Below are 23506 nucleotides of genomic sequence, written 5' to 3'. Positions count from 1 at the left end.
TTAGTGACGTCACTTCCCATTCATTTCACAACCATTGTCGGCCGTGTCCTCTGCAGAGAGACCAGATAGGCTCCAAAGAAGGTATGTACACTGATTACTTCTTTACAGGGCTAGAAAAGTTAGTGTTAGATTGCGGGTGTCTGTAGATGCAGGGATTTTAGTGTTAGGGTGGACTTACACTAACACGTATTTATAGGTGTAAGCTTCACAGATAAGTATAGTTGTACTTACGTTATTGAAATTTAAATGAATTTTGAATAAATTAATGAATTTCTAATAAATGTTGTACTTACGTTATTGTTTTTAGATATGTGCTAATTTCCACTAGACTTATGTCTGTTACTTGAGAACATGAACTGAGAGTGATATTGTCTAGCTTTGGGCATTGTTTCACAATATAATGGACAGCGCGATCTCTTACCTGCAATACACAAAAGAAATTCAGTGATAATTAACAAAATATATAAGGTAATGTATAGCTATATATATATATATATATATATATATATATATATATATATATATAGCTACAGCTTTGGGCTGTAGTATAGTTGTTAGAAACATGGGGGTAACATGCACTAGTTTCAGCGCTTATTATAGATTTATTCTATTCTAGTCAAATACATTTAAAATGTAGAGCATGCTATTTTGCATAACTTATAAAATAAATGTATTTCTAATTTAAACCCTTACAGCTCTTATAGATATTTGGACTTGTATATATTGTAGTATCATTGCTGACATGGGGTGATCGGAAGCAGTAACAGATCACCATTGAAAACACTTCTAGAGCCTAAAATGTTCCAAAACTTTATCCATGATTTGATATTTCAACACAATCTTGACTAAACAAATAATATTTATTAAAAGGGTTATAATGTGGGTCATTCCCAGTAACCAGTGTGGTAAGACTGCTTCTGGGGCTCATAAGAAGCTGAAACCATTTCCTTGGAACCAGGGGCCACCAGCACCTAGTTAGAGAGTACTAAACATCTTTCAGGTCACAGTTGTTTTATATGAAGCCTTCCTGAGCTATGTAAGCTAACAGGGCTTCAGAAAGCCCCTAAGGCCCCATTCACACCGGAGCTTTTTGTAGCTTGAAGCTACAAAGCTCTGGAGGGGGGAAACAATCAATTATTCTCTATGGAGATGGTTCACATCTCCACTCCAAAATGCCTGAAGCTCAAACAAGTTCTAGAAGTTTTTTTTTTAGGCAGATTTGGGCATTTTTCTGCTTTTTACATTGGTGACCCTTTGACCTGTACAAAATCGTGGCACAAATTGTATGACTTTCTGCCTGAAAACGCTACGCTCAGGTGTGAATGGGGCCTTATCCCCCACCACCCCTCACTACTTTATTACTTGGGACCTTTTCCTGTTCTTCGCTGACAGTGATAGGCAGTCCATTGCAAGAGAAATGTACCTACTCATTCAGATCTCTTCAGCATACTCCAAGCCCTGAACATCCCATTTCTGTAAGCAGTGCATTATATCTACTTCTCTCCACCTGCACACACCTACGTAAATAAGTCTCCAAAACTGTCAAAGTTCACACAATAAGCCTTCACACATATAGGAATGGGTGGAGATTTCTTACAAACACTTGAGACAGAGCATACAATCCTTATTTTTACCATAGACAGGGAAGCGGAGCTTGAAGTGTAAATCTAAAGGCAGTCGTCAACAAGGATAAACTCCTTCTAGAGGCTGACTTTTTCCAAGGCATGACAGTCCCATACACAAGACTAAAATTAGCTTGACCAAATTCCTACACCATTACTGTATTTGCAACTGCTACCCACTGCTCTGCTTCACTCTAAACCACACAAAGAGAGAGAAACGTAACTATTCCATATCCCTCTACCAGATTTCTGGATGTTACAGAAACACTAGGCATTGTTGGTCAAATTAGAAAAAAGTTCTATTTTTTTTTCTCTGTTAATACATAGAAGACAATCAGACTCTGGGAAGAACCCTTATTTTTCAAAAAACTTAAAATGTATACGCAAACTGTTGGTTCATTTTTTAAATCCTGTATAATAATAATACATGTAGCACTAAGGATCATAAGTAATAAAGGACAGGGTGAGGCCTCATTTACACCTGAGCTTTTTCAGCTCGTAAAACGCCCAAAAAATGCTCAACAAACAAAATCCCATTCATTTCAATGACACCTGGTCACATCTGAGCGTTTTGTCACCTGAAGCAAAACACCTGAAGCTCAAAGTACATGAGCTTCTTTTTGGACAGATTACAGGCATTTTCCGCTTTTTACATTGGTGACCTTTTGACCTGTGCAAAAACGCAGTAAAACGCGTGACTTTCTGCCTGAAAACGAAACGCTGAGGTGTGAATGCAGCCTCAGGTGTTAATGCAGCCTTACTGCCAAATCCAAAGGTACATAGCTGAAAAGTGAAAAAAAAGTTCTGGTTAATAAAGGGTATAAATTCCCCAGTACTTAAGTAGTTAGGAAGACATGGCTTGCACAAGTAGGTGAGCAAGACATGGGAGAATTCATTGCAAAGTACTTTGTAAAGTGAATTTGAATGCTAAATGAGCCTACACAATGACTGCATCCAGTGGGATTGCCAATGTAAATATGTTTATTTAACTCATCCTGCCTCATATTAAAGTAAAACTAAAGTTAAAACCTTCTTTTTTTGGATAGAGTGAGAGAAGGGGGTAAGGGAGGGTTATAACCCCTGTCTTTTTTTTTTTTTTTTTTTTTACCATCTGTGTCCTATTGAGGAGATTTGATTTCACTTCTTGTCCCATAGCCAAAATAGGAAGTAGGAGAAATCCACCAGGATCTCCAGAACTAGTGTCTCCATTGGAAGGTTTCGCCTCTAAATGTACTAGTAACAACCCAAAATGTGTTACATAGTTGATAAGGTTGAATAAAAACACTAGTACATCCAGTTCAACCTGTGGGGTGTGTGTGAGTTTATGTCAATAGCAATTCCCATATCCCTGTATGTTGCAATTGTTAAGGTGTTTCTTTTAACTATTGGTGCTCACCAGGTCCTTTTTTATCCTGGATTCCCCCATTGATTCTCCCCCTATCGAGTAACTTGCCTTCATATTTTTAGCACCCAGATGCATTACTTTACATTTTTCAACATTAGACCTAATTTTCCATGTAGTTGCCAAACCCATTATTTTAATTAGACTTTCTTGTAAGGTTTCCACATCTTGTTGTAAAGTTATTGCCCTGCTTAGTTTTGTGTCATCAGCAAACACTGAGATTTAGCTATTTATCCAATCCTCTATATAATTTATGAATAAATTAAACAGAATTGGTCCCAGGACAGATCCTGGGGGGACCCCACATACCACATCAGACCATTCCGATTACACATTTTTTATCCTGTAACCAGTTTTCTATCCAGGTACATACCCTATGGTCCATGCCTACAGACCTCAGTTTGTAAAGTAAAAATTTATGGGGGACTGTATCAAATGCAAAATACAGATACACCACATCCACAGGCCTACCTTTATCTAGATGGCGGCTTGCTTCCTCATAGAATGTTAGCAGATTGGTCTGGCAAGAACAACCCTTCATGAATCCATGCTGATTACAACTAATGATACTGTTTTCATCAGCAAATTCTTGGATATAGTCCCTTATCATCCCCTCCAATAGTTTACAAACTATTAATGTTAGACTGACTGGCTTGTAGTTTCCAAGGATATATATCTTGGCTCTTTTTTAAATTGGTACCACGTTGGCTGTTCTCCAATCAGCTGGTACCATTACATTCAGTAAACTGTCCATAAAAACAAGGAACAACGGTCTAGCTATTACCTGACTGATTTCCTTAAGGATTCTCAGGTGTTAGCCATCTAATCCTGGTGATTTATTTATGTTAAGTTTTTCAAGTCTATTTCTAACACTGGCTTCTGTTAGCCACAAGGGTACATTCTGTGATGTGTTATTAACATTACAGTTTCAGATTTCTTTCACTTTCACTCTTACTAATAATGGTAAACAGGACAAATAGAGAGTGTGAATTTACCAAACAGGGGTACAGGCAATAAAAACCCGACAGGTGTTCTAATCCTTCTCTACTCTATCCAAAATTAAAAAGTTATGCCTTCAGTAATACTTTTATTTCTAAAGATTCAGGTGCTTACATTTGAATTTTTTTTGCACAAGTAAATAAATGTGTAGCATTTTTGTGCATATTGCTAACAACTGGAAGCTTACCACATTAAGGCCTGTCAAATTTAGTGTGTTGATCTTGTGCAGGTTGGATGCTATTTTTGTTAGACAGACATCAGTGACTTTCGGTATTCTGCCAATATTTAAATTTTCCAGGTGGGAACATTCAGTAGTTATGGAAATCAAACTCTTAGCGGTGAGGGCATGGCAGCCAAATACTTCTACTTTGACAAGACTAAAAAAAAAAAACATTTATTACAATAAAATACATCTTAAAAAATCCAGAAAAGCTCAAACGTTCCTTTTTTCTACTTGTCAATATTTTAAATTTTGAGATATATATATATATCTCATTTACACAATATTTAATTTCACCATATTTGTGAATCAAATGCCAACATGTCAAGTATGAAAATATTTGAGTTATTATTGTCCTACAATTTAAATGCACTTAAAACAAAAATATACAATAATATTATTAAAAATACTAATGCCATATACGAATCTGGCAAATTGAAATGATTAAGTGAACAAAAACCTCCAAATCCTCAACATGTTCATGTAGAGCGAGTAGAAAAAAAAGTTCTACCAGCATAAGTTACAATGATACACAATACAGAATTCATTGTCTCACAGGCACCCAAAAACTCAGCTTACAACCAAGCATGGGTTTACATAACAGGACCTGGAATTATACAGATCTTACTGTAGATGCCACACAGTTTTGTTGTTGCTTTTAGAAAACAGCAACAACAAAACAAAAAAATCAGTCCTTCTAAAACCAGTCCTGATCATGGTAATGATCTTGATACAAGTGTATTTCTATCACTACAAAAGGCATGTTGTTGCTGGACCATGAAGGTTATGGAGTTAAAATACACAGCATACATAGGATAATAATTGTCCCAACACATCATTTCTAATACTCTGTACACAACTAAATCCTTTGTACATATAACGTATATGATTATCTTTTGTGTATTGGTCTGTCTGTTACTCTGTATTCAAGAAAAAATAAAACTGAAATCTCCCTTTTTAAAAAAAAAAAAGATTAAAAAAATAAGGGGCCAACAGCAGTACATTATTTTGAGTTGAGCTGCAATGCATCTATTTTTACAATATATTACAGACTTTGTGCTTGTAGAACATGCGGCATGGAAGAAACTCATACGTGAGTCCAGAGCAATGAATCAAAATTTCCTCAAAAATAAATTAGGACTGATTCAAGTGTTTGCAATCAGAAATGGGAAAGCATATCAATTCATCAATATACTGAATTCTTCAGAGGACAAGGTCAACCGAATCATTCTAGCAAACATCCATACAACACAACAGTCAGTGTTAAACCTGCCTTCGGAAGTAAAGTTGACAGGAAAATATCAGTTATGTTTAAGTTTATGTACACACATGAGAATTTACAAAATGTCCAAAATATTCTTATATATGCCACGTCAATGTAAATGAAACAAAAATGAATCCAACACAGGTAGATACTGCCAGAGTGAGTGGAATCCATAATATTGGGATAATTTATCTAATTTTCTAACAGTAGAATTAAATGTTTAGAACATGTCAGTTTTGTAACTCAGTGCCTTGCATGATACCAGTACAAAAAGATCCTTTTGTTGAGCAAACATTTTTTTACAGGAATAATACAATTTGTTTAGAGTATGTAACACATACATTTGCAGAACTATACTTCATATACAAGACACCTTTTGATGGGATTTACTCCATAAGGGTCCTTTCACACGGGGCGGATCAGTTCTGATCCGCCCCGTGGATGTCCGTTTGCTCAGCGGGGATCACTCCGCCGATCCCCGCTGAGCAGGGAGATGACAGGTCTGTCTCTGCACACTGCGCAGGGACGGACCTGTCACAGCGCCGCTCTCCCCTATGGGAGATCGGATGACGACGGACCGCAGTGCCCGTCGTCATCCGATCCGATCCGCAGACGGATGGAAAAATAGCTTTTTCCTCCGTCACACTTTTTCGGATCGGAGCGGGTCGGATGTCAGCGGACATGTCACCGCTGACATCCGACGCTCCATAGAGCTCTATGGAGCACCCGTTCAGGTCCGCCTGAAAAACTGACAGGCGGGCCTGAACGGCACGTTGGTGTGAAAGAGGCCTAAGTCTGAATTCCTAAAACTTATGCACACACCACATCAATCATAGGTGGACAAGCAAATCATATATATATGTCAGTATTAAGAAAAGTTGTAATTTTGTCTTTTTACTAATCAATTTCAGGTCTCTATTAGAAAAAGGCAGCTGGAAACTTCTTGTATACAGGGAGTTTCAATTTCCTGGCTTTGCCCAGGAAACCACATGGGCCATGTACAGCCTTCCATACAAGTGAATGGTTGTACACCCTCATACTCTTGTAGATGCCAATGCTTCTTTGCATCAGCGTTTATCCATGCATGTTTTTTTCATGTGCGACTTCCCAGACCTGGCAAAGCACCAGGAATTTACGCCAGGCATGGAAAATGCCTGTAAATGCCCTGTGTTTATGAACCCTTATGCCCCATACACACGAGCAGAATTTCCGTCGGAAAAATCTTGGATGGTTTCCGCTCAAGCTTGGCTTGCATACACATGGTCACACAAAAGTTCTCTGAACTTTCGACCATCAAGAACGCGGTGACGTATAACACTACAACAAGCCGAGAAAATTAAATTCAATGCTTCTGAGCATGCATTGAATTGTTTCCAAGCATGCGTAGGAATTTTGCGCATCAAAATTGCTACAGACGCTCGTAATTTCCAATCGGACCTTTTTCCAATGGAAAAATAGAGAACCTGTTCTCAATCTTTTGCTGGCGGAAATTCTGCCAGCAAAAGTTCGAAGGAGCATACACACGGTCGGTATTTCCAACCAAAAGCTCACATCAGACTTTTGCTGGCAGAATTTCCGATCGTGCGTACGGGGCATAAGTGAATTTCTTTTGTGGCTGCTGGAAAGGCATGAAACCTTTGATTTGTTAAATAGTAACTTTCAAATTACTTAGTTACCTCAATTTTTTAATTTCCTTTACAATGGAGATGAAGATGATGTACAGTGGGTGAACAAAAAGGTCTGAATGAAGTTACAAACCAATGCATTCTTAGCTTATTAGTCATAACTTAATTAGTTTAATTAATTATTTTTTATATCAGCATAGTTTCTAGATGCTCTGACTAAAATGTAAATAACAGGGAGGAAGGGAAAACTCTGAGTGGTGTTTACGATGAATAGAAAAGGTGGTAGATGGCTCTGAGGAAAATTCCCTTGTAAAGTGTAACTTACCTTGGAAAGCGAACCGTCTATTTTGCTTTTAGAAAATCAACTATAATTAAGGTGATATATCAAGATAGAGTTTATGCATTTTATACCTTTTACTATGCTTTTTCAAAAGGGAAGTGATGGCATGATCTGTAATTTTGCAGCCATTCATCGAAAGATTTTTCAATCTACAACAGAGAAAAAAAACATTTTGTGCATATTTGCTTATAACAATTATGTGAATTGTGTCTTTTTCATTATTTGTAATATACAATATATTGCCCAACTAAAATAAAAAAAAATGTCTGTGTAAAGATGAATGCAATGTTTAACTAGAAAAAATATGTGAAGAATCATTACATAGGTAAGCTAAGTCATAATAAGTGCTGCAAAGAAAAAGTGGAGGTGTTGCCAATAGAAACAAGTGAGAAATATGCACAACAAAAATGGCATCTTGAAGATTTTTCCTGCTGTGCTTATGCATCAGCCCATGTCCAAAGAATGACCAATTATTCTGTCACCTTGTGCCATGGTTACCTTCTAGCTGTCAGAATTCTCAGTTTACTTCCCGCCTGTTAGTTTCCCCATTGTTTCATTAGAATCTTATGACATCCTATACTACATGCATTGAAATGTAATCTGTACACTTTGACAAAAAAGACATTAGTAAGGTAGTTTAATATTTTCAAATGTGTAACATGCATGCCATTTCATGGAAGTTGGCCGTCTGCCAACTTTATAAGCCATTATTTAGTGTTTGTCAATTTTGCTGATTTGTAATCGCAGAAGATGGTTTCAAATGCAAAGAGCAGACAGAATCTGGTCATATTGGGCATTTATTACTGAACAATTGGGTCTTTTTCAAAGTTATTTTTTAAAGGGTAAATACTGATGACTATCAAAGTGAGACTCCATTTTTCGAATAAAATGCAATTATCTTCAGGTTAGTTAAAAATATTGCATGAATTTTAGAAAACTTTATTCCTGAAGTGTGTGTGTTCTATGGATTCTTATTCCTTGATACTCATTGCCATAATTAAGGATCTCTAAATCAGGATAGTTGCTGTTTTGACACTACTGGTTTATCTTTGTGACTAAGTCTAGGTTCACACCTTTGCATCTCCCTTTTGCATGCTGTTTTTAGTGCATTTTGCGATGCATGTTGAAGCGTGGCTTGCACATTTCTATGGGCCTCAAAACCCATGAAAATAGGTAAAACAAGCAGACCTGAGCTATTTTACTAGCGTGTTCTGATGTGCATGCTGAAATGTGAATGTGTGAATGGATCTTAGGGGTTGAGTACTCTGACTAAAGGGCTAAACCTCACTCAGGTAGTATGGGACACCATGAAGGCATTTTTGAGAGGATTATTGGTTAAGGCCATAAGCGTCTACAAAAAAGCATGTAGAGCAGTGGTCATCAACCCTGTCCTCAGGGCCCACCAACAGGCCAGGTTTTATCTATTACCTTGGGGAGATGCAGACTAGAATACAGCAATCAGTGAGCAGCAAATGATATCACCTGTGATGTATTTCAGTTATCTTGCAAACCTGGCCTGTTAGTGGGCCCTGAGGACAGGGTTGATGACCACTGATGTAGAGAACGGGAATCGCTGTTAGCAGCATAGGCGCAGCAGAAAGAAGTTCAGTATAATCAGAGTCCTACTACCTCTAATCGTAGGGTGTGGAATGATGCACAATTATTATTAGACATGTGCATTCGTTTTCGTCCGAATGCATTTTCGTCCGAATTTCAGCTATTTTCGTTTTCGTTTTGACAAACGATAACGAAAGCACAAAATCCGAAAAACGAAAGATCCGACATAATAAATGCTTTATTTTCGTTTTCATTGCTACAACAGTTCGATATAGAATAGGAGATTCGACATGACTCTGACGATAACAATCTCTATAGAACCTGTGGTCGAATGTGCTTAACCTTACCTCTATTAGTCCAAGATTATATAGAGAAAATATTCGACAGAGAAAAAAGATTTGACAGAGAGAAAAGATTCTGCAAGTTACTGTCCTAAAAAGTGTTTGGGGACCCAGGTCCTGCCCCAGGGGACATGTATCAATGCAAAAAAAAGTTTTAAAAACGGCCGTTTTTTCGGGAGCAGTGATTTTAATAATGATTAAAGTGAAACAATAAAAGTGTAATATTCCTTTAAATTTCGTAGGGGGGGGGTTGTCTATAGTATGCCTGTGAAGGGGCGCATGTTTCCCGTGCTTAGAATTGTCCCTGCACAAAGTGTCATTTATGCAGGAAAAAAAGTCCTTTAAAATCACTCGCAGCTATTATGAATTGTCGGCTCCGTAATACAGAGAACACTCATTGAAAGTCATTGATAAAAAAATAAATAAATAAAAAAGCGTGGGGGTCCCCCAAATTCAATTTCCAGGCCCTTCAGGTCTGGTATGGATATTAAGGGGAACCCTGCCTCAAATTTAAGAAAAAATTTGACGTGGGGTTCCCCCTAAATATCCATAACCAGACCCTTCAGGTCTGGTATGGATATTAAGGGGAACCCCGCATCAAATTTAAAAAAAATTTGACATGGGGTTCCCCCTAAAAATCCATACCAGACCCTTTATCCGAGCACGCAACCTGGCAGGCCGCAGGAAAAGAGGGGGGGACGAGAGAGCGGCCCCCCCTCCCTCCTGAACCGTACCAGGCCACATGCCCTCAACATTGGGAGGATGCTTTGGGGGTCCGTGACCCCTCAAAGCACCTTGTCCCCATGTTGATGAGGACAAGGGCCTCATCCCCACAACCCTGGCCGGTGGTTGTGGAGGTCTGCGGGCGGGGGGCTTATCAGAATCTGGAAGCCCCCTTTAACAAGGGGACCCCCAGATCCCGGCCCCCCCCCTGTTTGAAATGGTAAGGGGGTACAAAAGTACCCCTACCATTTCACAAAGAAAGTGTAAAAAATGGTTAAATAAAACAAACACACTTTTGAAAAATTCCTTTATTAAAAATAAAAAAAAGATTCCAGCGGCGGTAATCCACTCTTGCTATCCAGCGACGGACGGTCATCTCTCCAGCGATGTCTAATGTCATCCAGCGCAGCGCAGCATCCTTCTTCTGTCTCCGTGGAGGAGACACTACAGACATTCCGGCGGCTTGACGTTTCTTATATAGGGTGGGCGGGGCCACCCGTCACCTGACCCCGCCCCCCTCTGACGCAAGGGGAAACCCGGGGTTCCCTGTGACGTAGGGGTGACCCGCACCCCTCTGATGTAACACAGGCAGGTTTCCGTTACATCAGAGGGGGGCGGGGTCACCCATACGTCACGGGGAACCCCGGGTTTCCCCTTGCGTCAGAGGGGGGCGGGGTCAGGTGACGGGTGGCCCCGCCCTCCGTATATAAGAAACGTCAGCGCCGGAATGCCTCCAGTGTCTCCGTGGAGGAGACAGAAGAAGGATGCTGCGCTGCGCTGGATGACATTAGACATCGATGGAGAGCTGACCGTCCGTCGCTGGATAGCAAGAGTGGATTACCGCCGCTGGAATCTTTTTTTATTTTTAATAAAGGAATTTTTAAAAAGTGTGTTTGTTTTATTTAAACATTTTTTACACTTTCTTTGTGAAATGGTAGGGGTACTTTTGTACCCCCTTACCATTTCAAACAGGGGGGGGGCCGGGATCTGGGGGTCCCCTTGTTAAAGGGGGCTTCCAGATTCTGATAAGCCCCCCGCCCGCAGACCTCCACAACCACCGGCCAGGGTTGTGGGGATGAGGCCCTTGTCCTCATCAACATGGGGACAAGGTGCTTTGAGGGGTCACGGACCCCCAAAGCATCCTCCCAATGTTGAGGGCATGTGGCCTGGTACGGTTCAGGAGGGAGGGGGGGCCGCTTTCTCGTCCCCCCCTCTTTTCCTGCGGCCTGCCAGGTTGCGTGCTCGGATAAAGGGTCTGGTATGGATTTTTAGGGGGAACCCCACGTCAATTTTTTTTTTAATTTGACGCGGGGTTCCCCTTAATATCCATACCAGACCTGAAGGGTCTGGTTATGGATATTTAGGGGGAACCCCACGTCAAATTTTTTCTTAAATTTGAGGCAGGGTTCTCCTTAATATCCATACCAGACCTGAAGGGCCTGGTAATTGAATTTGGGGGACCCCCACGCTTTTTTTTTTATTTATTTTTTTTTTTATTTTTTTATCAATGACTTTCAATGAGTGTTCTCTGTATTACGGGAGCCGACAATTCATTATAGCTGCGAGTGATTTTAAAGGACTTTTTTTCCTGCATAAATGACACTTTGTGCAGGGACAGTTCTAAGCACCAGAAACATGCGCCCCTTCACAGGCATACTATAGACAACCCCCCCCTACGAAATTTAAAGGAATATTACACTTTTATTGTTTCACTTTAATCATTATTAAAATCACTGCTCCCGAAAAAACGGCCGTTTTTAAAACTTTTTTTTGCATTGATACATGTCCCCTGGGGCAGGACCCGGGTCCCCAAACACTTTTTAGGACAGTAACTTGCAAATTTGCCTTTAAAATTAGCACTTTAGATTTTGAACGTTGGAGTCCCATAGACTTTAATAGGGTTCTAAAGTATGCTATATAGTTAGCTCTGTCGAATCTTCTTTATACATTCGACAGACACCATAAGCCTTCCAAGACAGATTCGACCGTAATTCATGTGGATTTTCGGACGAATGCAATTTTTGAACGAAAAACGAAATAAATAAAAACGAATTTCGGGAGTAACTAAATAAATTAAGTTTTCAGACGAAAACGAAATTCCGAAACGAAATATTTTACTCTGCACATGTCTAATTATTATATAAACAGACTTCTATGAAAAAGGCTGCGCAGTCTGACTTTTTGTCTAGATGTCGCAGTTTTGAAGAAGGAGAAAAATCAGGCAGAATGCTATCAGTAATAGCCAAATCCCAAGAAGATAGTAAAATTATTTCTGCTATTCGTACAGTGGAGGGAGATATTACTTATGACCAGAAGGAAATAATGCGATTCTTTGTTCATTTTTATAGTAATTTATATCAAAGTAAAGTTAATTGTTCTGACAAGACTTAGAGAATTTTTAGGACCTTTAAAACTCCCCTCTCTTTCTGAAAACGATAAACAAGAACTGGGAGCTCCTCTGACATTGGAGGAGTTGATTAAGGCAGTGGAAGAAAGTCCAAATGATAAAGCCCCGGGTATTGATGGGTTACCTATATAAACAATATGGTGAGGTTTTGCTTCCAGAATTATTGAAGGTCCTTAACCAGGCTTTGGAATCATTCAGGCTTCCTGAATCTATGAGGGATGCTTGTATTATTGTATTACCAAAGCCGGGAAAGGACCCTTTGGCTCCAGAATCCTACCGCCCGATATCATTGTTGAACTCGGATGCTAAGATTCTAGCCAGGGTCCTGGCTAAAAGACTAAGTAGACATATGCAGGGATTGATTCATCATGACCAATGTGGCTTTATCCCAACAAGGTCTACAGCTATTAATATAAGGAGGCTTTATTTGAATATGCAAATACCAACTGATAATATTGGGACAAGAGCGATTTTGTCACTCGACGCTGCGAAAACTTTCGACAGTGTCGAGTGGACATATCTGTGGGAGGTGTTGGGTTTGTTTGGCCTGGGGGAAAAGTTTATGATCAGGATGCTGTATGCCACTCCGAGGGCATGTATGCTAATAAATGGCACGGTTTCAGAATTTTTCCCACTATACAGAGGAACAAGACAGGGGTGTCCCCTGTCTCCTTTACTATTCGCACTGGCCCTTGAACCACTGGCCGAGGCCGTCCGACAGGCAGAATCTATTTGCGGATCTATTTGCGGATTTATTAGAGGAACGAGGATTGAAAAAATCTCCTTGTATGCTGATGATGCATTACTGTTTCTTGGGGATACAGAAGGTTCTTTAAGCTCCTTAATGTCACTAATAAAAAAAAATTGGATCGTTTTCTGGTTACATTATTAATTGGGATAAATCCGTACTACTTCCCTTAGACAATCCTAGTCTGTCCAGGTTAAAAGAGGCCCCTCAAGTTAAAATAGTGTCATCATTTAAATACTTGGGAATAATGATAAACTATAGAATAGAAAACTATTTAATGGATAACTTGTCACCTATTCTTAACAAATTCCAACTTAAGAGCATGGCGTGGACCAAATTGCCATTATCGGTGGTAGGCCGTGCAAATCTCATAAAAATGATCTGGACCCCTCAATTGTTATATATACTCCATAATTCACCGATTTGGATAACTTTAAAATGGTTCAAAAAAACAGAATCAATATTTCGTAGACTATTATGGAAAGGAAAAACCCCGAGAATTAAGTTATCAATTCTCCAGAGGGCAAGGGATTGGGGTGGATTAGCGGTACCACAGCCAAGACTCTACTTCATAGCCTCCCAGCTTCAGCATTTTGCAGGCTGGGGAGAAAGTAATTGGGAAGACCCCATACAGGTTTTACTGTTAAATAACAGTTTTCGATATAATCTTGTGGCTCAGTTGGAATCCGGAGCCCTGGGTAACACCTGTAGGGGTCTAACAATGACACTTATGAATAGAGTCTGGAAAGAAATGAGGAGTATAATGAAATTTGAAGGAGTTTCAAAATACTCCCCGCTTTGGGGGAATAAGCAATACAAAGAATTATATAAATTGGAGGGATTCGAAAGCTGGCTCTCTAAGAGGCTCCAATCTATAGAACAGATGTTTACACATAATGTTCTGCGCTCCTTTCAGGACCTGCAAGAATCCTTTCAACTGCCTTCTAGTCACTTCTATAAATATTTACAATTACGGCATGCGATTCAAACTCAGTTTAGAAGGGAAAAGATAGTGATAAAACCTACCCCGCTTATAACATCATTAGCAAGGGGGGAGGAAAAAAAGGGCTTGATCTCGTCTTTATATGGTCAATTGATGAGACTATATCAGGATAAAGTTGTCAGCCCGGGTAGAACAGGCTGGGAGAGAGACATAGGGGACATCTCAGATGAAAACTGGCAAATTATCTTGAGAAGGGTACCCCTAGTATCATTATCACCGGCTCAATGCCTGACGCAACTATTTATAATATATAGGGTATATAGAACACCAGTTAAATTATTTAAGTGGGGCAGACGCGATTCTCCGGAGTGTCCTAGATGTCAAAAGTCTCCAGCTGATTTAATACACATGATGTGGAATTGTCCAAAAGTGGCTAGATATTGGCGAGAGGTGGTTAATACAATCAATGCTACATGTAATACACATATCAACAGGACCCCTATGACATGTCTACTGGGATATTTTGACGAGGAAGGCTTCTTTCCCAGGGAGGTGATATTAGATACCAGACTATTGTTTATTGCACGTAAGTTAATTGCTCTAAGGTGGATATCTTCGAATGCACCTTTACTTGAGGACTGGCGTCTTCAGGTAAATGAAAACATCTTGAAAGAACAGCAAATTGATTGCAATAGGGGAGAATCCAATAACTGGATTAAAATATGGAAACGATGGATATCGGATCCACGGTTAGTTCCACCCTCACTGGTAATGGGGGAGTCTGTATTGAGTGGTTAGTATCGTTTTTTTTTCTGTTTGAGTGGGACAGTAAACGCGGTATTCAAAGGAAAATGGGGTAGAGAGTTATACCAGAGGGCAGGAAAAATTAAAAATAAAAAAAATTGTAACGATAAAAGATGTGGGTAGAAACAATCTTCTCCTTTGTCAGCTTGTGATATATAACTCACTATCGAAACTACGCTAGGGATTTGTCGCCCAGAGAGTGCGTGTTTTTTTTTTTTTGTGTGTCTGTCTGTGTGTATGTTTGTAAATACTTGTGTCTAAAGGATGGTTAGGTAGTATATATGATAGTGGCAAGTAAGAATAAGAGAAAAATATAAAAAGTTGTTTTACACGGATCAATTGAAATAAATAGGAAAACGAAAATAGGACGTTCTAGCGGTATAAGGAAACAAAACTGTAAAATATATACTGATACTGTAACTTGGTCTGTTATAACTTGTAATATGTCAAATAAAGAAATAAACAATAAAAAAAAAAAAAAAACCTCACTCACCCACTATTCCTCATCCTATGAGAGTGCATTTACTGGTCATTGAGGCATGATCATTGGATAAGAATGGCAAGTTGGCAGAGCTTAGACCCAAAGCCAAGGAAGTCAAGCCTTTAGCAACAGTCAAAGTTAAAGCATATGGTCACACAAAAAAAAAGCTTTCCTGTCTAAAAAAGGTAATAGTAGACATTTATTGGTACCTACCTTAGGCAGGACTTTTCATTTTAAATGTTTAAAATCGGTAACAGATTCACTTTATGCACAGGACTATTAGATCTAAATGTGGAGTGACAAGCCAAAATGATACACCAAATGCAATTAAAAAATGGATAATTGTCAATACCAGGATGGCAAACCAAAGTATATAACATAATGCAAAAGATGTATTTTATAAACTATGTAAAGCCATATGGCTGAGTTGGGTCGATGTGCCGACATACATTTGCATTGGCAGGGACTGTGTTTATGAACAAGTGTGATCAGTGTCATAGTGCACATGTGTATTAGCAGTCTCAAGAGCAAGGAAAACATTGGAAAATAGCACACATACACCCAAAAACAAGTGAACTGGATGGCTAATGTGAGTTTCAGAATTAAATACAAATCTGTTTTTGTTATGGCATTCTAGAGCAGTGATGGCAAACCTTGGCACCCCAGATGCTTTGGAATTAGATTTCTCATGATGCTCATGCACTCTGCAGTGTAGTTGAGCATCATGGAAAATGAAGTTCCAAAACATCAGGGGTGCCAAGGTTCACCATTACTGTTCTAGAGTGTCTCCAGAAAGTAACTGAACTATTAAATACCATATACAATATTTACCGAGCACATCCTTCTACAAGAGCAACGATGCCTTTATCTGTGGCCCCTGTCCAGCTTATGTCTACTGACGTCAATTGGATACAATAAGCACTGGCATGGGATAAAACCGCGTCTCCTTCAAATCTCAAACCACTGCAATTTGTTATATTCAGTTCCTGCACAGATAAGAATTACAATAATGTGAAGCACATGTATGACATTTCTGAAAAGGAAACACAGCATTTTGTAGAATCAAAAGAACTAACATTTGGTAAATATAATATTAATGCAAATCTAAACCCCAAAACAAAATGTAATAAGTTGCAGTTTAACCCCTTTACGCTGCTTAATATGTATGTGCAGTAGCAAAAGGGTGGGCTTTAACATACATGTGTCGCTGGGCAGCTGTTGTTTACGTGCTGAGAGTGAAATCACTGCTCACTCCCAGCACAAAGATTGAGCTGTGGCAGACTGTTCTCATTCCAGGCTACATATCAGTGGCAGAACCGTCTTCTGATCATATGACCACTTGTGAAAGCGGTCACATGATCACCAATCCCCCCCCCCCCCCCCCCCCTCAGGGCGTTCCGAACTATTTAAAGGGACACCATGGTAGGCAGGAAGGAGTTAAAGTGATTGTTTCACCTTGTAAAACAACCCCATTCAGTTTAAAATAGAAATGAAAGGCATAAAAGATATAAGATATAAAAAAAAATTTAAAAAACATTATAAATACCTTTTTTATAAGTGATCATATACCCTCTGTTCTCAGCTGCATAAGAGCTGGGGGAAGAGAAGAAGCAGCACACTGAGCTTCCCAGTAAATGGCTGTGCAGCAGGGGCATGTCAGGAAAAGTTTGATCATTGGAGGAGAGTACACTAAGCTCCCAGCATAGCTAGAGAACTGACCACACTGTGATTGCCTGCTTAGTGTGGTCAGTTTTTAATAGGAAAGCAGAGGTACTGGTAGGAACACTAGTGATTTCATGCAAAGGAATAACAATACAAAGAGAACAGGATACTTTTTCCTACAAGTACATTGTACAGCAGGCACAGATTAGGAATAAGAAGTGCTGGCGTAACAAACGCTTTAAAGGCTTCATGCACATAGGTGTATTCGCCTGTGCAGCATAAAGACACTGTGCATTTCTGGTGCCCAGGATGTCCTAGAGCGGCCACCTATAGATATGAATAGATGAAAATGGATAGTAGTGCATGTGCATAGATGTAGAGCAGGGGGAAAAAGAAGACCCCCCTGAGAAAGGAAGTCACGGATGGACCAATCTGCTTATCAAGGGAACTTTATTATTGCACAAATAATAAAAACAAGAATACAAAAATAGGTACTCACCACCAACACCTAGACTAATATTAAAATAAGACAATGTTGTCTATATAAAAGCAGCTGCATCACATATACATCAGGGACACACACGTCACGGATGGTGCACCTCGTCACGTTAGCACAAGTGCACCATACACTAAGAGTATAGTGGGAGCTATCTCCATCTGAGATATCAGGACGGCGTGCCTAGACAGCTTCACAATGCTACATCAATACAGCGGTATCAGCAGAAGTACCCTATGGAACTCCCTGGACTTCTGTGTGGCAATCGAGCACCCTGCATTAAAGGATGTGAGCAGTGTGAGATCCCCTTATAGATGGCATACTATGGAGATACCTGGGACACCTGCCAGCTATTAGAGACTCTTGTCCACAATGGTTGGGTGAGTGGACCAGTGGTCCTGTGATTGTCTATATCATTGCACAATACAAAAGGTCTGTCCTGACCTGCAGAGGAGCTTTACCCACTATCCTAGTTAAATAAACTTTACACTGGGATACCCTTGCTTATAAGGCTTGGCCTGAAGCTAAAAACCTGTGACTTCCTTTGTCAGGGAGTCTTCTTTTTCCCCCTGATCTATTTTTGTTAGAATTTTAAGCCCTGGAGACCGCACCATAGCTGGTGAGCCTGCAGCTTAAGAGACACTGCACCTGTTAAGCTGATGGTTCCCTATCATTTTAAATAGATGTAATGACCTGAAGGCACATTACCTGCATTCCGGCCATTACATTTGTTCTCATGTGCTGCTTAGCTGGGTATAGGTTCCCTCAACCCATTTGTGTCTATGGGCAGCACTACCTAGCTCCAAGACATCTGGGATACCAAAAATACACAGCATCTTTATTCTGCAGGGGAAAATGCACCTTTGTGCATGAAGTCTAACAGTGCTTAGATGTTAGTTTTCCTATTTTAAAGCTTTCTTCCATTTAGGGATGTTCATATGTAATCACACATGGAGTGATTACATATGGTTAGGGATGTGTGGATACTCAGTTTTTGTGTCTATATTAAGCATATACAGTGGGGAAAAATGTATTTGATCTCCTGCAGATTTTGTAAGTTTGCCCACTTACAAAGAAATAAAGGGTCTATAATTTTTATCATAGGCGTATTTTAAATGATAGGAACAAAATATCAACCACAAATCCAGAAAAACTCATGATACAAATGTTATAAATGAAGTTGCAGTTCAGTGAGTAAATTTAAGTATTTGATCCATAAGCAAAACATTTAGTACTTGGAGAAACCCTTGTTGGTAAGCACAGAGGTAAGATGTTTCTTGTAGATGATTACCAGGTTTGCGCACATCTCAGGAGGAGAAGATCCACTCCTCTTTACAGATCTTCTCTAAATCCTTAAGGTTTCTTGGCTGTCCCTTGGCAACTCAAAGTTTCAGCTCCTTACATAAATTTTCTATAGGATTAAGGTCTGGAGACTGGCTAGGCCACTCCATGACATTAATGTGCTTCTTCTTGAGCTACTCTTTTTTTGCATTGGCAGTATATTTTGGGTCATTGTCATGCTGGAAGACCCATCCATTAACCATTTTTTTTAGTGTTCTGTCTGAGGGAAGATGGCTCTCATCCAAGATTTTACAATACATGGCCCTGCCCATTGGCCCCCCAATGCGGCAAAGTTGGCTAGAGAAACAGTCCCAAAGCAAAATGTTTCCCCCTCTGTGCTTGACTATAGGGATGGTGTTCTTAGTGTCATAGCCAGCATTTCTTTCTCCAAACACAGCGAGTCTAGTTAATGCCAAAGAGCTAAATTTTGTTTTCATCTGACCAGAGCACTTTATCTCAATCCTTCTCTGAATCATTTAGATGTTCATTGGCAAACTTCAGACAGACCTGTACATGTGCCTCCTTGAGGAGAGGCAACTTGCGGGCGCTGCAGGATTTCAATCTATGGTGGCGTATTGTGTTAACAATGATTTTTTTTGGTGACTGTGGTCCCAACTGCCTTGAGATCATTCACAAGCTCTTCCCGTGTAGTTCTGGGCTGATCCCTCACTTTTCTTATGATCATCCTTACCCCATGAGGCAAAATCTTGCATGGAGCTCCAGACCGAGGGCGCTTTATGGTTATTTTGTATTTCTTCCATTTGCATATAATCGCTCCAACAGTTGTCTCCTTCTCACCAAGCTTTTGCTGATGGTCTTGTAGTCCATTCCAGCCTTGAGCAGGTGTACAATCTTGTCCCTGATGTCCTTTGACAGCTTTTTGGTCTTGCCCATGATCGTGAGGTTTGTATTTAAGAAAGAGTTTCTGTGGACAGGTGTCTTTTATACACATAACGAGTTGTCGTTAAGAGCACCTTCTTAACCGGTTCCCGACCAGCGCACGCCGATGTACGTCGGCAGAATGGCATGGGCAGGCATATTGGCGTACAGGTATGTCCAATCTCTAATGCCGCCCTGCCATCGCGAGTGCGCCGCCAGAGGCACACTTGCGTGCTGGTCTCACGGGGCGGCTGAACGGAGAGATGTAAACAGCATCTCACTGTTCTGCCTAGCAACTAGTGACACTGATCTCTGCTCCATGTGATTGGAGCAGAGATCCATGTTCACTAAATGAAAGCCCAGCCCCCCACAGTTAGTAACACACCCCTAGGAACACTTAACCCCTACACTGCCACCCACTGGTTAACCCCTTAACTGCCAGTGTAATTTACACAGGAATCACTGCATTTATATAGCAGTGATTGCTGTATAAATGACAATGGTCCCAAAAATGTGTCAAAAATGTCCGATGTGTCCGCCATAATGTCGCAGTCACAATAAAAATCGCTGATCACCGCTATTACTAGTAAAAAAAAAAATTATTAATAAAAATACCATGAAACTATCCCCTATATTTCGCTTAATGCTATTTTTTTTTACCAAAAATATGTAGAAGAATATGTATCAGCCTAAACTGAGGGAAAAAATGTTTTTTTATATATTTTTGGGTGATATTTATTATAACACAAAGTAAAAAATAATGCGTTTTTTTCAAAATTGTCGCTCTATTTTTGTTTATAGCACAAAAAAATAAAAACCGCAGGGACGATCAAATACCACCAAAAGAAAGCTCTATTTGTAGGAAAAAAAGGACGTCAATTTTGTTTGGGAGCCACGTCACATAACCGCGCAATTATCAGTTAAAGCGACGCAGTGCCGAATCGCAAAAAGTGGTCTGGTCTTTGACCAGCAAAATGGTCCGGGGCTGAAGTGGTTAAATTGACAGGACAAATCTGTGTACTACATTAACACATACTATAGCCAGTCTGGGGGAGCCAAAATATTTGTTGGTTGGTAGGGGAGCAAATACTTATTTTACTCACTAAACTGCAACTGTAATTTATAACATTTGTATTATGTGTTTTTTTCTGGATTTGTGGTTGATATTTTGTCTCTATCAAAAATAAAACCTATGATAAAAATGATAGACTTTTCATTTATTTGTAAGTGGGCAAACTTACAAACTCTACAGGTAATCAAATAATTATTTTCCCCACTGTATATGACTTTGTAAAGTTTATACTTTTTTTTATAACGAGTTGTGATATCATATGTGTACAAATAGTGGTATAATAGACAACTTGTGATAGTTTTCTTAGCTTTACCAATAAAAACCTGACAGATTTTACCACTCTATCCATAACTAAAAAAATTATTTTGGTTTGAGTTACACTTTAGGCATTCCATTGCCTAATCAATTTGTTGTTAAAGATGTGCAGAGTAAGTAGTATTTTATTTTGTAACTTAACTGAAAGTATATTTTCATGAGAGGATGCATTCCAGGACAAAGAAACTCCCAGTTACCAGATGACCGATAACTCGGTAAACTGGTATGTGAAATAAATCTCCTGCATTTCATCTAAGAGAACAGTGACGTCCTCCATTTCTCAGTACCTTCTACATAATCTCACACACTTGCTTGCCAGGTATGGTTCCAGGATGTGGTTTTCTTTTGTAAACAAACACGTGAAAGCTCTTCAGACTTCAATAGATATGGGTATGGCTACAACTGCACTGTGCCTCAGATATTCCCTAACAGTCCTAGTCCAGTTCTGCACACTAGTGACGTCTGTCCTGCATCTAACCTACTAACTGCACAGCCAAAACAGTAAATGGAAACAGCGAGCTGTGCCAAAACCCCTTAAGGCTTCGAAGGAACAGGTGCATTATTCATTTGCGCACTTCAGACGTTAATAAAACACGTTCAAGATGTTGTGGATTTTTAAGATACGTATGTGAGAACAATACAAATTTTTATTCAGGGTTTCTCAAACATTTTATCCAAGCCACCAGACTGGCTCAGAACTGTATTCAATGGAAACATTTGGAAAGATCCCCACAATTATTTTTTAACTATTGGTGTAAACTTTGAGTATAAATTACTCCACAATGCCTGTTTAACACAAAAAAGTGTGTAAAAAAAATTGTAAGAAGCAGTATTTGAGAAAAGGTGAGGGAAACAATGCTTTATTTTATAAGTCAGCCTAATTTAAACTAAGAAGCATAGCAAAATAGAGCTTATAGTGACCTATTAAATGTAAGGAAATGTCAAAATGCTAGCCTGTGCTCTGTAATAAACCTACAGACAGATGTCATATTCATTTTGTCCCTATTGAATCGCTCCCTCTGTATCTGAGGCAACGGGACGTTGTTCTCATCACTAGCCATCAAGATTGGGAGCAACTTCTCGCTGAATCTGCCTACAAAGCAAGCAATTCCGAAAGGACAGTGGAATCACCCATCTGACATTGTCCGAAACCTGTTTTAATCTTATCTTGATGTTATATTACCAATATATGCAAACAGATCATTTTTTTTGTGTTCACCATTGTGTAACAGCAAAAGGGGAAAATAGTTCAAATAAACTTTGATTTAATAAGCAGTAAACATGTCCTTGCTGCTGCTGGTAGTGTGGAGCAATTCAGACTTAAAACTCCCCAACTCCCATTCCGCAAGACTGGGAAGCTGTCAACTTACTGCTGGGACTGAAAGCTAAATCATCTACGGAGTGAAAACTAAATCATCTACTGAGTGAAAATTAAAGTGTTGTTGCTGTGAATTTGAGGATGAATTACTCCACAATGACTGCTGATACAGATGTCAGGGAAGGCCACTTTTAAAGCTTATTTATTGCTTGGATTGTGTATGAAAATATTTAAATATTTAAATGTTCTTATGCTGGTCATGGCTCTATAGTTTTTTTTTTATTTCACTATGTTGCATAAAAGATGGTTAAAAAACTGTACAGAAAAGCAATTTTGTTAAATTTTTAAACATGTCTTCTTTATTGATAACAATGCACCCAAATCTACTAACATATTACTACTATTTCTGTTTCCCAACATTTTTGCACTTAACATAAAATAGTTTTCTTAAAGTCTATTGAGGAACATAGGAATTTAGGAATTCTGAAACAGTTCAGATATACTGCTGACTGTGGCAAAACAAAATTGTTGAAACCAGCCCCCACATAACCCCAACTCTACTCATCATGCCCCAATTTTGGGAGCAAGCAATACACAGGCGATCCAATTGATGAAGGAAGCTCCCATAACAGAGTATCTTAAAGAATCAACAACTGAATCAAGGCTATATGAAGAAAAGGCCATACAAAAACAGGGAAACTGCCACAACCAAGGGGAATGCACTAAAGGTCATCTGTCTTGAGGTCATTCTCAAGACGGAGAATTACCGCTAAGTGGAAACTGCCAACTATCTACCAGAAAAGAGATGGAAAAGCACACTATCCTAACAGGAAGAAAACTAGACCAACATTACAATTGGGTCAACCAGAAAAAAATGTACTGGGAAAAAAAGATCCCTAAAGAGAAGATTGAACAGACAACTACATCCAAAAGTGACACCGGCTGGT

The 23506-nt window shown here is 39.4% G+C and overlaps 1 protein-coding gene across 2 annotated transcripts in view; it reads right to left on the bottom strand.

Annotated features, from left to right (window-relative positions):
• Positions 1–23506, bottom strand: part of LOC143973952 (uncharacterized) — a 107929-nt gene that overhangs the window by 26014 nt on the left and 58409 nt on the right. For both annotated transcript variants that reach the window (XM_077474873.1, XM_077474874.1), the window contains exons 9-12: positions 16308–16462; positions 7544–7621; positions 4211–4400; positions 294–421 (exon numbers count right to left, since the gene is read on the bottom strand). In XM_077474873.1, the coding sequence (XP_077330999.1) occupies positions 294–421; positions 4211–4400; positions 7544–7621; positions 16308–16462 (551 nt within the window). The remainder of the gene's footprint in view (positions 1–293; positions 422–4210; positions 4401–7543; positions 7622–16307; positions 16463–23506) is intronic.

Source organism: Lithobates pipiens, unplaced genomic scaffold (genome assembly GCF_037356315.1).
Source record: "Lithobates pipiens isolate NorthernLeopardFrog02 unplaced genomic scaffold, aLitPip1_a1.2 Scaffold_13, whole genome shotgun sequence".
Lineage (NCBI taxonomy): Eukaryota > Metazoa > Chordata > Amphibia > Anura > Ranidae > Lithobates > Lithobates pipiens.
This window is presented reverse-complemented; position numbering and strand designations above follow the sequence as displayed.